The 15,852-nt window shown below is 42.4% G+C and overlaps 1 protein-coding gene across 2 annotated transcripts in view; it reads right to left on the bottom strand.

Annotated features, from left to right (window-relative positions):
- The window catches only part of RCBTB1 (regulator of chromosome condensation (RCC1) and BTB (POZ) domain containing protein 1), a 70,180-nt gene that overhangs the window by 24,737 nt on the left and 29,591 nt on the right, over positions 1–15,852 (bottom strand). For both annotated transcript variants that reach the window (XM_011988784.1, XM_011988783.1), the window contains exons 5-10: positions 15,060–15,226; positions 11,043–11,201; positions 7,670–7,777; positions 7,132–7,274; positions 5,333–5,523; positions 319–445 (exon numbers count right to left, since the gene is read on the bottom strand). In XM_011988784.1, coding sequence (XP_011844174.1) covers positions 319–445; positions 5,333–5,523; positions 7,132–7,274; positions 7,670–7,777; positions 11,043–11,201; positions 15,060–15,226 — 895 coding nt within the window. The remainder of the gene's footprint in view (positions 1–318; positions 446–5,332; positions 5,524–7,131; positions 7,275–7,669; positions 7,778–11,042; positions 11,202–15,059; positions 15,227–15,852) is intronic.

Below are 15,852 nucleotides of genomic sequence, written 5' to 3'. Positions count from 1 at the left end.
TGGAGGTTGCGGTGAGCTGAGATCACGCCATTACACTCGAGCCTGAGCAACAAGAGTGAAACTACGTCTCAAACAAACAAATATATAGACAAATACTTAAACTCCTACAGTACACTTTTTCTAAAACGCTCCATGAGTGTACACAAAAAACTTTGACAGGAAATGGACCGAGGCTATCTGCAAAAATATTAAGTAGTGACATTTCTCTCTACTACCAAGGCTATTTTTTATCAGTACCCATTTTGTAGAATAACAAATACACAGAAATGGCAAAAATAAAGTAAAGTTATTGATGTCTCTGAGCTCATGCAAAAATACCTGATTTTCAAAACAGCTTTATGGACATGAATATATTTTCCATCAATTCGAAACTTCAGATCGGCAGTCTCTGGACTATCAAATTCTTTCTTCAGTGACTCTGCAACTGTTAAAAAGTCTTCATGCTCTGAAGGCAACAAACATATATTAACATGGAAAGTTCAAGGAACAGATTGAAGATTCAAAAGACTTCAAAAAGATCATCATGTCCGTGGTGGGTAATTCCACTTGTTTTTTTTTTTTCAAGAGTTCATACCTTATTTGACAAATCAATTCTACGGTATTAAAGGAAGTATCCAGACGGGCGCAGTGGCTCACGCCTATAATCCCAGCACTTTGGGAGGCCAAGGCGGGCAGATCACGAGGTCAAGAGATCGAGACCATTCTGGCTAACATGGTGAAACCCCATCTCTACTAAAAGTACAAAAATTAGCTGGGCACGGTGGCACTCGCCTGTAGTCCCAGCTACTCGGGAGGCTGAGGCAGGAGAATTGCTTGAACCCAGGAGGCAGAGGTTGCAGTGAGCCAAGATGGCACCACTGTACTCTAGCCTGGTGGGAGAATGAGACTCTGTCTCAAAAAAAAAAAACAAAAACAAAACAGTATCCTGCATCTATAAACTACCAAACAAAACCACCAAAAGATGGTATTTAGAAAGGCCAAATACCATCTTATATGCTTAGTTATACATTAGAAATGTATATTTTTTAAAGAAAAAAATGATAGGTACTTCATGATAATATGAGAACCCCCTCTCAAAACGAGTGGTTCTCTTCTAAGACTAAGAATTTATCAGTTTTCCTTGACTGAAACACTATCTTTTTTCTGCTTTGGGGTAGTTTCAAGGGGTCAGCACATCCAACTCAAGGAGGTGCAAGAAACAAACTTACCACTTAAATGGTAATGCTAAGTAGTCACGTTCTCAAGCAGAGAAACTCTTTCCCAAGTATCTGGAATCTAAACATCTCTGTTAACCCTAAAAATCACTATATGCATAATCCTTACTCACTATCTAAACACAGAGCAAATTCACTTAGAAACAATGCCTACATGAAGGGAACAGTTTTATCAAAACACACGATCACCTTACCTGATAAGAATTGCTATTATGGTTATATGTAAGTAGAACTGTATTATTCCAAGGAGAAGTGAAGGCACTTGTACAAATTCCTGCAATGATTTCTTGTGTTTTATATGAAAGAAGAAAAGAAGTAGAAAAAGGCTAATGGGGAAACTTTTTTAAATTCCAGAGATCCTCATGAGGCATCGAATCAAGCTGCTATGGATACACGAAGCAGCTTTCAACTGCCCACAGCTGAGTTAATAATCAGTGTCTTAATTAAAGACCTCAGCTTCCAAGGCTGGATGAACCTGTGTCCTTCGGTAGCCCGTTGTTACCAGAGCAACTCCTAGAGGAGGGACAACAGCTAAAACCTAGGCTGAAACTTAACAAATGAGCTTATCTGCAAGCTTTATCATCAGAATCTCCCAAGGAATTATCTTTCACCTACGCCCTGTGACCTTAACTGATAGCCCTCCCTCCACCCCATGCAATGCAGAGCTCTCCTGGCTATGGAGGAAAGGTGGAAAACCTCTCAAAAGTCAGGCTTTCGCTGACCTTGTAACCTGGATCACTGGTGGGCAAAAGAATACAAATCACTAAGATGGGCCAAGAGTCAAGGAGTCTAGATTGCTACCCCCACCCATCCAAAAAAAAACACACTTCTCATCAGTGCTTCAACTTCTGCATCCAGTCTTAGGCTGAAATGACCCTTTCTCCTCTTTGCTCCTGGTAACAAGTATAGTATGTCCTTTCAGAGAAGAAATCCTCCTCAGAGGGGTAAATTCACCATGTGACTTTCTTTCTAACACTCAGCTGAGATCACAGAGTGAGAGGGAAAAAACACTTTTGACTTTTAGTGGGTGGAAGGGAAAGAAGTTATCTAGGAGAGCGGTCCCCAACCTTTTTGGTACCAGCGACCAGTTTTGTGGAAGACAATTTTTCCATGGACCAGGGAGGGGAGGGGGATAGTTTCGGGATGATTCAAGCACATTATGTGTATTGTGCACTTAATTTTTATTATTGTTACACTGTAATATGTAATGAAATAATTACACAACTCACCATAATGCAGAATCAGTGGGAGTCCTGAGCTTGTTTTCCTACAACTGGACAGCCCCATCTGGGGGTGATGGGAGACAGTGACAGATCATCTAGGCATTAGATTCTCATAAGGAGCTCACAACCTGTATCCCTTGCATGTGCAGTTCACAATAGGGCTCACGCTTCTATGAGAATCTAATGCCACTGCTGATCTGACAGGAGGTGGAGCTCAGGCGGTAATGTGAGTGATGGGGAGCAGCTGTAAATACAGATGAAGCTTCGCTCAGTGCCACTCATGTCCTGCTGTGCAACCCAGTTAATAACAGGCCACGGACCAGTACAGGCATATGGCCCGGGGTTTAGGGACCCCCGATCTAGGAGGATATATTCAATGACCATATTTTTCCCAAACTTAACATTTAAATTGTTAGGACATTTGTTCTGAAAAGAATGCCTATGCCATTGTAAGACATAAGAACTGGGGGAAGCCTTTTAGAACAAGTCCAGGTTAAGTAGTACATATAAATCTGAAGATGTGTACAGAAGTGCTTTAGCTGGGTGTGCTATACACGTGTGATTCTAGCCAAATAGCCCCATTCAGCGAACCAATTATTTTCCAATCACAATACTCACTGCAAAAAAAACTCGATTATCCCTAAAAAACATGGCATAATGAAGTGAAAGGGAGTGTTCGATTGATTTCACTTTAAGGCAAGCTTAACTCTTCCTAAGCATCCTTTTGCCCCCATGCCCATGACTGGTCACCTAATGATGGGACAACTCCACCTGTCTGACACACCTAAGCATGACATGTTTTAGAAAACTAATCTTCAATATCAATTGCTGAGCAACCCAAACACCTTAACTGCCAAGAACTACATTAATTTTCAAGCACAGAGCATCATGACCCACTTATTCCCTCTGCTTATAAATAAAAGAACAACTTAAATATGCCAGCAAAAAGGCAAAAACAAACAAGAAATAAAAGAAAAAGATTAAAGTCACCTTGTAAATGGCTACTCAGCTTTAAGACATCCTAGCTTTTTCAGTCAATAATGGACTCTTAAAGAAGACAATATGCAGAAAAGGTACAGATTATGTAACCAAAGATCACCCCAAATTCTACTACCCCTTATAACACCTCTGTTTTGATGCCCTTCTGAAATAAAAGATTTTGAAATCAGTTGAAAGACAAAGACGGAAAGAAGATGGGGTTAATGTGTCACCTTAAAAACCACAAGTTGTTCGCTTTTTTTATTGAGATAGGGTCTCGCTCTGTCACCTAGGCTGGAGTGCAGTGGTGCGATCACAGCTCACTGCAGCCTTGACCTCCCAGGTTCAAGCAATTCTCCACCTCAGTCTCCTGAGTAGCTGGTACTACAGGCATGCACCACTACTCCTGGTTATTTTTTGTAGAGATGGGGTTTTGCCATGTTGCCCAGGCTGGTCTAAAACTCCTGGGCTCAAGCAATCCACCCGCCTTGGCCTCCCAAAGTGCTGAGATCACAGGTGTGAGCCACCACACCCAGGCGGTTTTTCACTTTTTTGAAAGTTCATTTTTGGACCAGGCATGGTGGCTCACGCCTGTAATCCCAGCACTTTGGGAGGTTGAGGTGGGCGGATCACAAGGTCAGGAGTTCCAGACCAGCCTGATTAACATGGTGAAACCCTGTCTCTACCAAAAATATAAAAAAATTAGCCAGGCATGGTGGCACACTCCTGTAATCCCAGCTACTCAGGAGGCTGAGACAGGAGAACTGCTTAAACCTGGGATGCAGAGGTTATAGTAAGCCGAGATCGCGCCATTGCACTCCAGCCTGGGCAACAGAGTGAGACTCTGTCTCAAAAAAAAAAAAAAGAAAAAAAAGAAAGTTCATTTTTGATTGGTATTATATCAAGTTCTATAAGAAATCTAGTGTAACAGAAGTGCTTAAGAACAGGTTACCTAAATACTTATACATGAACATTCATAACAGCACTACCCACGACAGTCAAAGGTGGGAACAACCCACATGTCCATCAACAGCTAAATGACAAACAAAATATGATGTGTATATATATAATGGAATATTATTCAGTCATAAAAGGGAATGAAATATGGAGACATATTACAACATCAATGGGCCTCAAAAATATTAAGTAAAAGAAGCCAGACACATGGGTCACACATTGTATGCTTCCACTTCTATGAACTATCCAGAGTCGGTAAACCCATAGAAACAAAAAGCAAACTGGTGGTTGCTAGGGGCTGGGGGAGGGGAGAATGGAGTGTGACAAATTAACATATAAGGGCTTTCTTTTGGGGTGATGAAAACATTTTAGAATTTGACATAAAAGGTGGATGCAGGCCAGGTGCGGTGGCAGGTGGAAAACCTGAGGTCAGGAGTTCGAGAACAATCTGGCTAACATGGTGAAACCCCACCTCTACTAAAAATACAAAATTTAGCTGGGTGTGGTGGCAGGTGCCTGTAGTCTTAGCTACTTGGGAGGCTGAGGCAGAAGAATCACTTGAACTTGGGAGGTGGAGGTTGCAGTGATCTGAGACTGCGCCACTGCACTCCAGCCTGGGCGACAGAACGAGACTCTGCCTCAAAAAAAAAAAGGTGGATGTACAACATTATGAATGTTCTGAATGCAACTAAACTGCACCCTTCACAATGGTTAATTGCATGTTATGCAAATTTGATATCAATTGAAATAAAAGCACTTATGAGAGAAAATTTAAAGTTCATGGTAATACTTTATAATATATGAATACATTTGATTATGCATATCTAATTTGAGGGAAGCTATGAAAGCTAATAGAGAATAAAACATTCTAAGAGATCCCAAAACCAGCAAAGACACAGGAAAACTGGTCACTTGGTAGTACCATTCTTCCTGGGTGGAGGTGGCCTTGCACTTTCTTACCCACAGACAGGAGGCGCCACGAGACGGCGGGAGTGGCAAAGCAGGCAAACACGTCGTCGGTGCAGGAGAAGTGGGTGAGGTGCGGGAGGATCACGGACTGACCCCGGCACTGGCCCCACATGTACACGTGCCCACCCTGAGTCTTGGCTGCAGACGTGTGGGCAGAGTGACAGGCTGCAATCTCTACCACCCTGAAAAGTTTTAAGAAAAATGCATGTCACTTCACGAACACAGAAGCCCACAGCAGACCACACAAGGCAATTTAAAAGTTCATGCTTGCAACACCTCAGAAAACAACAGCCCAGGTTCCAGATACACTAGCTGCCAAGTCACACAAACAAAAGCAATAGATCAGGGCAAGAGCACTGTTCTCCTTTCCCAAATGGCCACTTCTCGTCCTCAGCTCACTGTGAGTTAGGATAGATCACACCGAGGAAAACTTGGAAAACACACTAGCAAATCCAAGCAAATGAGGAAAGTGGACACTGACAAAATGCCCTAATACATGTGATGGCTTCAATGCCTTTTTTTTTTTTTTTTTTTTTTTGAGACAGGATCTCACTCCGTCACCCAGGCTGGAGTGCAGTGGCATGACCATGGCCCATTGCAGCCTCGACCTCCCAGGCTCAAGCAATCCTCCCACCTCAGCCTCCCAGATCACAGCTGCACCACCACACCCGGCTAATTTTTGCATTTTTTATAGAGACAGCGTCTCGCTATGTTGCCAGCGCTGGTCACTAACTCCTGGGCTCAAGTGATCCTCTGCCTACGCCTCCCAAAGTGCTGAGATTACAGGTGTGTGCCATCATGCCTGGCCCATTTCTTTATAAATGTAACTTTTTCTCTTATCTCCTACCAGAGCTCAGACACTCATTGGGCTGATAAGCACTGGCTGAGGGGTCACGGACTCTGAATGTTCCAATACAAAAGGAAAACAAGCCCAACTTATTACATTTCTTAGTAGTATGCTTCTTGGGTTAGGTCCCCTAATCAGAAGTCAGCATCCAGGACATAGAAGGTAAGACCTTACAATTAGGCTGAACAACATCAAGCATCTATTCCAGTAACACACATTACATCAAAGCAATATTTAAACAGATAATGTCCTTTCAAGAGCAGATTTATTTAAAAGTTGTTTTACTTGGCTCAAAGTAAAAGTTTATATTATACCGTAAACATCAACATGGCCATAGACCCTACTTGTCTTCCATACTAAAAGGGCAACAGCAAGACTGCAGTAATTATACCAAGATGCATTCACACCTATCAATCACAGGTGGTTATTTTGGAGAGCTACATAAGAATCATATCAATCTCATGTTCATTCTGGCTGCTACTCAAAACACTTTTGCATAGGCCAGGCGCAGTGGGGCTCATGCCTATAATCCCAGCACTTTGGGAGGCCAAGGTGGGTAGATCACTTGAGGCCAGGAATTCAAGACCAGCCTGGCCAACATGGCGAAACCCTGTCTCTACTAAAAAATACAAAAATTAGCTGGGCATGGTGGTACACACCTGTAATCCCAGCTACTCAGGAGGCTGAGGCAAGAGAATCACTTGAACCCAGGAGGTGGAGGTTGCAGTGAGCCGAGATCGTGCCACTGCACTCCAGCCTGGGTCACAGAGACCCAAAAAGGGAAGGGAAGGGGGAAGGAGGAAAGGGGAAGTTTACCTCTTTTGTCCAAAATGAGAATGTTAATAAACAGAAGAATCACAAAGCCAAACACCACAGTTCTGCCACACACAGCCCCAAGGCCACATCGCACACACAGTCCCAAGACATGGCACAGCCAAGTTACCTTTCTTTCTCCACCATGATGTGTGCTGGGCTTAGCAGGTTATTTTTATTGCCAGTTCCCAGCTGCCCATATGTGTTAGCTCCCCAGGCATAGAGCAAGCCCTCATCTGTTAGTGCTAGAGTATGTGCGTAGCCGCAGACAATCTGCAAGTAAATTGAAATGGTTACCATTAGCAGGAAAACAGGAAGGGCAGGGAGAACATCTACTTAAAGGCTACAGCCAGCTTCTGCAGAATGCCCATTCATCATCAGGGATGGACTGACATTTGCTGGAACATTAAAAAAGCATTAGAAAAGCCTAAACCTTAGGCTACTGAATTTTTCCATTGTTTCTTTTAACTTGTTGAGGCTGTTTTGTCAACACCATAGTCTTGCTTCTCCTCGTGGGAAGTTAGGGAAGATACAATATTAAAGGTGGAAGATGAAGGCACAGAGTATTCCCAGAAAAGACTGACTAAAGAGTAAACCTCCAATATTTCTCCAAGTTAGAGCAGGGAAGGTGGCCAGGAAGTCACTAACTGAGAGGGCACCGCACGTACCTGGTTCACACACACGCTGTGCAAAGCTGCCACCCTCACAGGGGTCAGCTGGTTCCCATTGTTTCCCAAGCCCAGCTGACCGTTGCCATTGTAACCCCAGCCATATACCTTAGAGAGGACAGAAGGGAGAGAATGAGTTTTTTAAACTGCTGGTAAGAAGGAAGAGACAAAAAACCAGTGCATCTAAACAAATCAGATACTTCCAACACCTATATTCTACTCTGTGCGCCTGCAACTGATCTCCAAACAGAAGCTGTTTTGGAGAAGGGGATGACAGAATTGGGCTCAGTTTCTACTCCATGACTTACTAGTTACCTAGTCTGGGGCAAGTCACTCTTTCCTGTTTAATACATGAGGAAGTTGAGCCTCACTAACAATTATTAAACACCTACTGTATGTCAGAACACTCTGAAAGGTACCAGTTTTTGGTTGCAGTTTAACAGGCGAAATAGATACATGCAAATTTTTTGCTGATGAGTAGCAATAGATATAATCTATTTGCTACGATAGATATAATCAAGGCACTTCAGAACAGCAAGGAGGAAGGCTTTAGCTCCAGGAAGAAAGATTAAGGAAGACTTTTCAAAAAGTGGAGATTGGAGTAGAGCTGAAGGATGAAGGGGAGCAGAGCTGAAGGATGGGGAGAGCAAAAACATTCCAGGCAGAAGGCACTGACTGTGTTAGAAGCTAGTTTAGAAGATAAGTAGGTGGGCCTGGCTGGACACATCTGCGGTAGTAGTAGTAGAAAGACTAGAAGAAGGCCGGGTGCAGTGGCTCACGCCTGTAATCCCAGCACTTTGGGAGGTCAAGGTGGGCAGGTCACAAGGTCAGGAGATCGAGACCATCCTGGCCAACATGGTGAAACCCCGTCTCTACTAAAAATACAAAAATTAGCTGGGCGTAGTGGCACGTGCCTGTAAACCCAGCTACTCGGGAGGCTGAGGCAGGAGAATCACTTAAACTCGGGAGGCGGAGGTTACAGTGAGCCAAGATCATGCCACTATACTCCAGCCTTCCATCCTGGCAATAACAACAACAAAAAAAGACAGGAAGGAAAGGCAAAAGCTCAGAGGGAAAGTGACAAAAAACATACCAGGGAAAGTACATCTATAAATTTCTCATTGAAATATTAATTTAATTTGCATTTTTGAAAGATAATGCTGGCCACAGTATGAAAGATGATAGAGCGTATAAGGCTAGAGGCAGGAAGAACCTTTAGGAGGTCATTTCTTCTCTCGTTAGCAAACAGGTGAGCTCTGATGAGGCTCTAAACTAAGGAGTGACAGCGGGATCAAGAGAGGGAAAGAGGAAAGAGGATTAAAAACAGAGGACTTCCCAGAACGCAACGGTCCCTTGGATAGAGAGAGTGAGAGGAGGCCCATCTCCTGAAAGTAACAGAGCTAGGCATAGGTTTGACAGGAGTGTTAAAGGTTCCAAATAGTCATAGGAAAAAGTACTGACCAGGAACAAACGAAGGCCTTGCTCAAATTGCAAACCCAAGATTTGTGGTGGTATCGAGACCCACAGCAATGCAGGGTGGCAGACATAGACTGGGGCTTTTCAGCGTAACACGATGGAGGGGAAAGGGGGAATGGACTTTAGGGGCCTGGTGAGAGATGGTTAAAGGCACTTTCACCCAGTGCCAGAAGTGTAACAGACATGAACTTTCTGGAGAGAAATTTGGCAATGGCTATCAATAGTTTAAATAGCATACTTCTTGACCCAGAAATTCTTTGGGAATTTATTCTATAGAAATACTTGTATAAGTGTACAAAGATACACACACAGAGAGTAACACAGAAAAATCACCACAACTCTGTCTATAACAGCAAAAAATTAGAAAACTGACAAGTTCATCAGTAGAGCTCTGGATGTGGGTCATTCATGGAAGCCAAACTCAGCAACCATAATACTGGAAAGCCGCATGAATGGTCTGACCACAGACACAGTTAAACAAAGGATGCTACACAGGGGAGCGGGAAGCAGGCTGAAGAATAGCAGAGAAAAGCCGTGGTAGGTATAATTATCCCATTTTTTTAAAACAAGATAATTATACTCACCCACATATAACTGTTTAAGGGAAAAATCCAAAAAGATAAGTATGAAACTATTGACAAGATTGGGAAAAGGTATTCACTTTTTATTTTATCTGTTTCACTTCTATTCCTTTACTTTGTTAACATAGCCATATAATAATAACCTAAAAATTAAACTTATTTTTAAAAATAAAAGAATACTGGAATGGAGGATATTCAATGGCCATACCAAGGAATTCTGAAGTCATCTTCATGATACTGAGATTGAGTTTTAAAAAAATAAGTTAACATAAGTTAAGGTCTATACATAAACTCTAAAGCACCCTAGCACAGGGGTCCCTAATCCTCAGGCCATGAGCCGCAGACCAGTACCAGTCCGTGCCCTGTTAGGAGCTGGGCCACACAGCAGGTGGTGAGTGGTGGGCAAGAGAGTATCACTGCCTGAGCTCCACCTCCTGTCAGATCAATGGCAGCATTAGATTCTCACAGCAGCATGAACCCCACTGTGAACTGCAAAACAAGGCATCTAGGCTGTGCGCTCTAGATGAGAATCTAACTAATGCTTGATGATCTGAGGTGGAACAGTTTCATCCCAAAACCGTGCCCCCAACACTGCCATCCGTGGAAAATTGTCTTCCATGAAACCAGTCCCTGGTGCCAAAAAGGTTAGGGACCACTGCCCTAGCACACCAACGCATGATGCCAAACATGTGTGTCCAGGGTCATATCTTTGTATAATTTTCATGCACTAAAATATGCATAGGTAGTAAATGGTCTATTTAAGTGGAGGTTGCAACCAGAGATCAATTTCATAGAAATAACCATCAGCTCAAAAGTGATCACAGTAGGGGTAACTAAAGGGAGAGTTGTTAAAAGTAGTTAACAACAGTCAGGACCCCACAAAAAATCTGCTTTTGCAAGTTGCTTCCTCCTGTGAACATTCAAGATACAGGCAGGTACTTCCACAAGGACTTCATCAGCTAATTTTAAAATGTACAGTTGACTTTTTTTCATTGGAAGAGAAAGGTAGGATTAAATTCTTTAATCTATTACATTAAATATCACGAACAAATACCTATAGGCATTAGGCTCTTTGGGTCTTGCAAAAAATACAATTTAGACAGATAGAATCTTTACTTTCAGGTAAATCTTGGAATTTAGAAAAGTCATACTGAGCAGCAACCTCCAGCTCCTGAGTCAGTAATCAGTTAACTTTCAATGGAGCTACCAAAACAAAGCACTCTTCCTTCTTCCATCTGATACAGTCACCTTGTGAAGAAACTGACATGTAATTGAAAAACAAGGTAGAAAGGGAAACGGGAGTGGAGACACCTCACCTCACCATTGTCCAGAACAGCCATGGATGAAGTCTGACCACAGGCAATGCCAACTACCCTCTTAATATGTAAACAGTTTGTAACTTTTCGAGGAGTTGGTTGATTTGCCGTAGAACCTGATCCCACTTGGCCACAGTTGTTATAACCCCAAGCAAATACCTACAAGAGAAAGGAAAAGGAAAGAACAGTCAGGGTGAAAATTCCACCCCAACACAAATAATCATAAAAATTAAAATCAACCTACTTAATGAGTACTTAAGATGTGTAAATGGTTCTATATGCTTTACACACATTAACCTATTTAACCTGCCTAGTAATCCTGCAAAGTGACCCTAGAGTAGGTAGTACCCACTTTATACATCTCCATTTTATACATGGAAACTGAAACACAAGAGAGGTAAAGTGACTTGCTTGCGGTACCAAAGCTGGTAAGCAGCGCTAAGAGAATTTAACCCCAAGCAGTCTAGCTATGCTCTTAACTACCATGCTACATTCCCTCTACAATTTGTGTGTGTGTATACACACACATACACATACACACATACTAATGTGGCATCAATAGGAAATGCGGTATATGCCACATAAGTATCAGTAATGTAAAAATTTTGCTCAACTCTTTGGGCACAAATATTCATTGTTTTCCATGGAAACCATTCTTTTTGTTTTGTTTTGTTTTGTTTGAGAGGGAATCTCGCTCCGTTGCCCAGACTGGAGTGAAGTGGCGCGATCTCCGCTCACTGCAAGCTCTGCCTCCCGGGTTCACACCATTCTCCTGCCTCAGCCTCCTGAGTAGCTGGGACCACAGGCACCCACCACCATGCCCAGCTAATTTTTTGTATTTTCAGTAGTGATGGGTTTCGCCGTGTTAACCAGGATGGTCTCGATCTTCTGACCTCGTGATCTGCCCACCTAGGCCTCCCAAAGTGCTGGGATTACAGGTGTGAGCCACCGCACCCGGCCCCACGGAAGCCATTCTAAACAAGACTATAAACAGAGAGATGAATTAGGGAGGGAGGTGTTGGCAGTAGAGAAAATAATTTCCTCCAACATTAGGAAAATGTCTAAGACCCCACCCCCCACCCTGCTTCACATGGCCGCAGGAGGTGGTCCACATATATACTGAGTGTGGCTTCCACGATTCTTTCTTGTCTGATGCTGGCCAAGGCAACATCAGTAGATCCCTCTGGTGAATATGTGTTACAGGTTCATCTCACAGGTACCAAACAAATAACCTGCAACACCTCCTCAAAGTAGATTCGCATAAATATCTAGTTTAATTATGCAAATACTAATATTCAGTATAATTATTCAAAGTACCATATGCTTAAGATTAAAATAAAGCAGGAATCCAGCCTGCAAAAATTAGCAAGTTTGAGCTAATTTCAGCAATCATTCTTCTGGCACTTCTCAAATAAAGCACGTTCCCTTGCAGTGCTGCTGCCTCTTGTTTAAACATTGGGGCTGTAGTTCTACTAACCAAGAAATGGACTAGGAAACAGTGGCTCTAGGGCATGAGGTCTGTGTGCTATGCCTGGCTCCAGCACATCCCAGTCATGAAATCTTGGTCTCCCTGAGCTTTTGGGTTTGTTCACCTATAACTTGTCCTACTTAATAAAATCTCTGTAAATACCACTGAGGAACTTCAAAGAGAGGAACAGTATGATCTAACTTGTGTTTTAGAAACCAAAGGGGACAGCAAAGCAAGACTGGACAAGTGGATCAACTTAAAAGTTACAGAATAGAAGGGACTATGGCAGTAGTCTAGGCAGGAAGTGACAAGACTTGACGAAAAGCAATGGAAATGGAGAGGAACAAAACGGTATAAAAGATTAGAAGACAGAATCAATAGGATGAATGACCTTTAAGATAAGCACAAACTTGGGGGCTAAACAAGTGTTACAGCACCTACTACAAGGATGGTAAAGTTATTTTTTCCAAACTCATTACATACACTGAAAAATAAAATAGACCTTAAGGATGGGGTCACTAAAAAAAAAACGTACAGAACACTGTCACACATCTGAGCTATAGTCTCAGCAAAGAGCATGGGACTCAGCTGCCTTAAGAATGAACTCTAGGTTGGGTGCAGTCGCTCACACCTATAATCCCAGCATTTTGGGAGGCCAAGACAGGAGGATCACTTGAGCCCAAGAGTTCAAGACCAGCCTGGGCAACACGGCCAGATTTTTGTCTCTACAAAAAAAAAAAAAAAAAAAAAAATTTTTTTAAAGAATGAATTCTACTGCCATCAAAAGTGTAATCTTGATCACACAATACACGTTATGCTAGAGAGAGAGAGCATTCCCACACGGTTTTTAGCTACATGTGCAGGGCTACAATATTCACACCACATCAAGTACAAATATGGTCATTAAAATCAGAGGACTTTCACAATAGCCAAAAGTGGAAACAACCCAAACATCCATGAACAATTGAATAGAAAAACAAAATGTGGTTTACAGCAGGTCCTTGAAAAACGTCATTTCATTCAACATCATTTTGCTATAACACTAATGAGAAAAAATGTCAATTCCCGGCCAGGGCCACTGTCTGTGGAGTCTGCATGTCCCATGTCTGTGTGGGTTTTCTCTGGGTACTCTGATTTCCTCCCAAACCCCAAAGCTGTGCAGACTAGGTTGTGTCTAAGCTGTGTGCACGTCTCAAAGGTTCCAGTGAGAGTGAGTGTGGAGGTATACATGAGTGCACCCTGTGTCCTGTCCAGGGCTACTTCCCACCTGGTGTCCTGCGCTGCCAGAAGAGGCTGTGGCCACGCGCAACCCTGAACTGGAACAAATGGGTTGGAAAATGAATGAATGAATACAAATTATTAGAAAATAAAAAATCACAAAGTAGGCTGGTCATGGTGGCTCATGCCTGTATTCCCAGCACTTTGGGAGGCCAAGGCGGGAGGATCACCTGAGGTCAGGAGTTCGAGACCAGGCTGGCCAACATGGTGAAACCCCGTCTCTACTAAAAATACAAAAAAATTAGCCAGGTGTCTATAATCCCAGCACTCGGGAGGCTGAGGCAGGAGAATCACTTGTACCCAGGAGGCGGAGGTTGCAGTGAGCCAAGATTGTACCACTGCACTCCAGCCTGGGCAAGAAGGGCAAAACTCTGAGTCAAAAAAAAAAAAAAAATTCACAAAGTAGACAATAACCATACAAATGCATTGAAATAAACAACGCAGTCAAAAACCCTCAGTGAGCTGCCACATTTGTGATTGTTTGCTTTTGAACTCTGTGGTGGTAGGAGGTGCTCCTTGTAATTTCTGCTTTGCAAACATTTATTCCTTGACCTAACCCACCACCACTATGATCGCCCCCACTCAGTGATTCACCAGAAATTGGGTAAATCTCTTACTTGCTTTTATTAATCTTTGTTAAATATATGTATAGTTTGCATTTATTTCGATGTTTAATGTAAGAGGTGGTTTGGGTCTTCAGAAGTTTGGCGATGTCTTTGTGACCAGAAACATACCACAGGAACTTAACTCTTGTTTTTATCAATTAGTCAATGGTAAAACTGGTTTCATTACATGTCTTTTTGCTTAAAGTTGTAGTTTCCAAGAATCTATCAATACATTATGTGGGCCCTTACTATATGTATCCAATGGAATATTATTCAGCCCTGAAAAGGAATGAAGAGAATCCTATCATATGGTACAAAGTGGATGAACCTTGAGGATATTATGCTAAGTGAGATAAACCAGTCACAAAAGGACAAACATTGTATAATTCTACTTACATGAGGTACCTAGAGTAATCAAACTCAAAGAGACAGAGTAGAAAGTTGTTGCCAGGGGCTAGGGGAGGACATAATGGGAGTGAATGTTTACCAGGTACAGTGTTGCAGTTTTGCAGGATGAAACAGTTCTGTGGACGGTTGTACGACAAGGTGAATGTATTTAACACCACTGAACTATACACTAAAACTCGTGAAGCTGGTAAATTTTGTTATGTGTATTTTACTACCATTAAAAAAAAAAAGAATAAAGAATAAAAGCAGCATACTTACCTCTCCATCAGCTGCCAGAGCCATTGAATGATGTGAGCCACAAGCCACTTCCACCACTTGCTTGATCAAGAGATTGGTACAGACCTGGATGGGAGCAATGCCTTGGTTGGTCGTCCCGTTCCCAAGCTGGCTGTATCCATTGTGGCCCCATGCATAAACCACTCCATCTGTACACACAAAGTACACAAAGAATCAGCTCCAAAAAGAAATAGTAACCCCGTACTTTCTTCCCCAGAAATTCGTACAGCTCATTCTCCAGCCTTCATTTCTCTTCCATTGCCCCCTCCTCTCTATTAAGTAACCACGGACGGAGTAAGAGAGAGAGAGATAGGTGACAGAACGGGATAGACAGATGCAAAATCTTTAAAGAAAAAAACTTGGTAATAACATAGAAAGAAGATCCGCTTTGTGGCCAAAAGTCAAAGTTTACATATACAAAAATTAGACTTTCTAAAAACTTTGATTCATCTCAATAGCTTTTGTGACAGATACCAAGCAAAAGGCAGATGATAAGAAAGCTCGATGTTAATGTTTAGCATTGCTTAACCAAATACCACGTCACGGGGAACCCATAGAGGGTGTGTGGCTACTCGCTCACCAAGTACAGGGGAAAGAGACAGACTGTTTACAAGGGAAACAAAAGTCCCAGAGCTCTTTCAAGCAGACTATTTTATTTTAGGGGCAAGAAATCTGGCTGATTTTTTTTTTTTTTTTTTTTTTACATAAAGCAATCTTTTTTTATGCTCATTTATTCTGTGTCAGGAATTTGGACAGGGGACAATGAAGATGGCTT

This window comes from Mandrillus leucophaeus, unplaced genomic scaffold, assembly GCF_000951045.1.
Source record: "Mandrillus leucophaeus isolate KB7577 unplaced genomic scaffold, Mleu.le_1.0 Scaffold338, whole genome shotgun sequence".
In the NCBI taxonomy this organism is placed as follows: domain Eukaryota; kingdom Metazoa; phylum Chordata; class Mammalia; order Primates; family Cercopithecidae; genus Mandrillus; species Mandrillus leucophaeus.
This window is presented reverse-complemented; position numbering and strand designations above follow the sequence as displayed.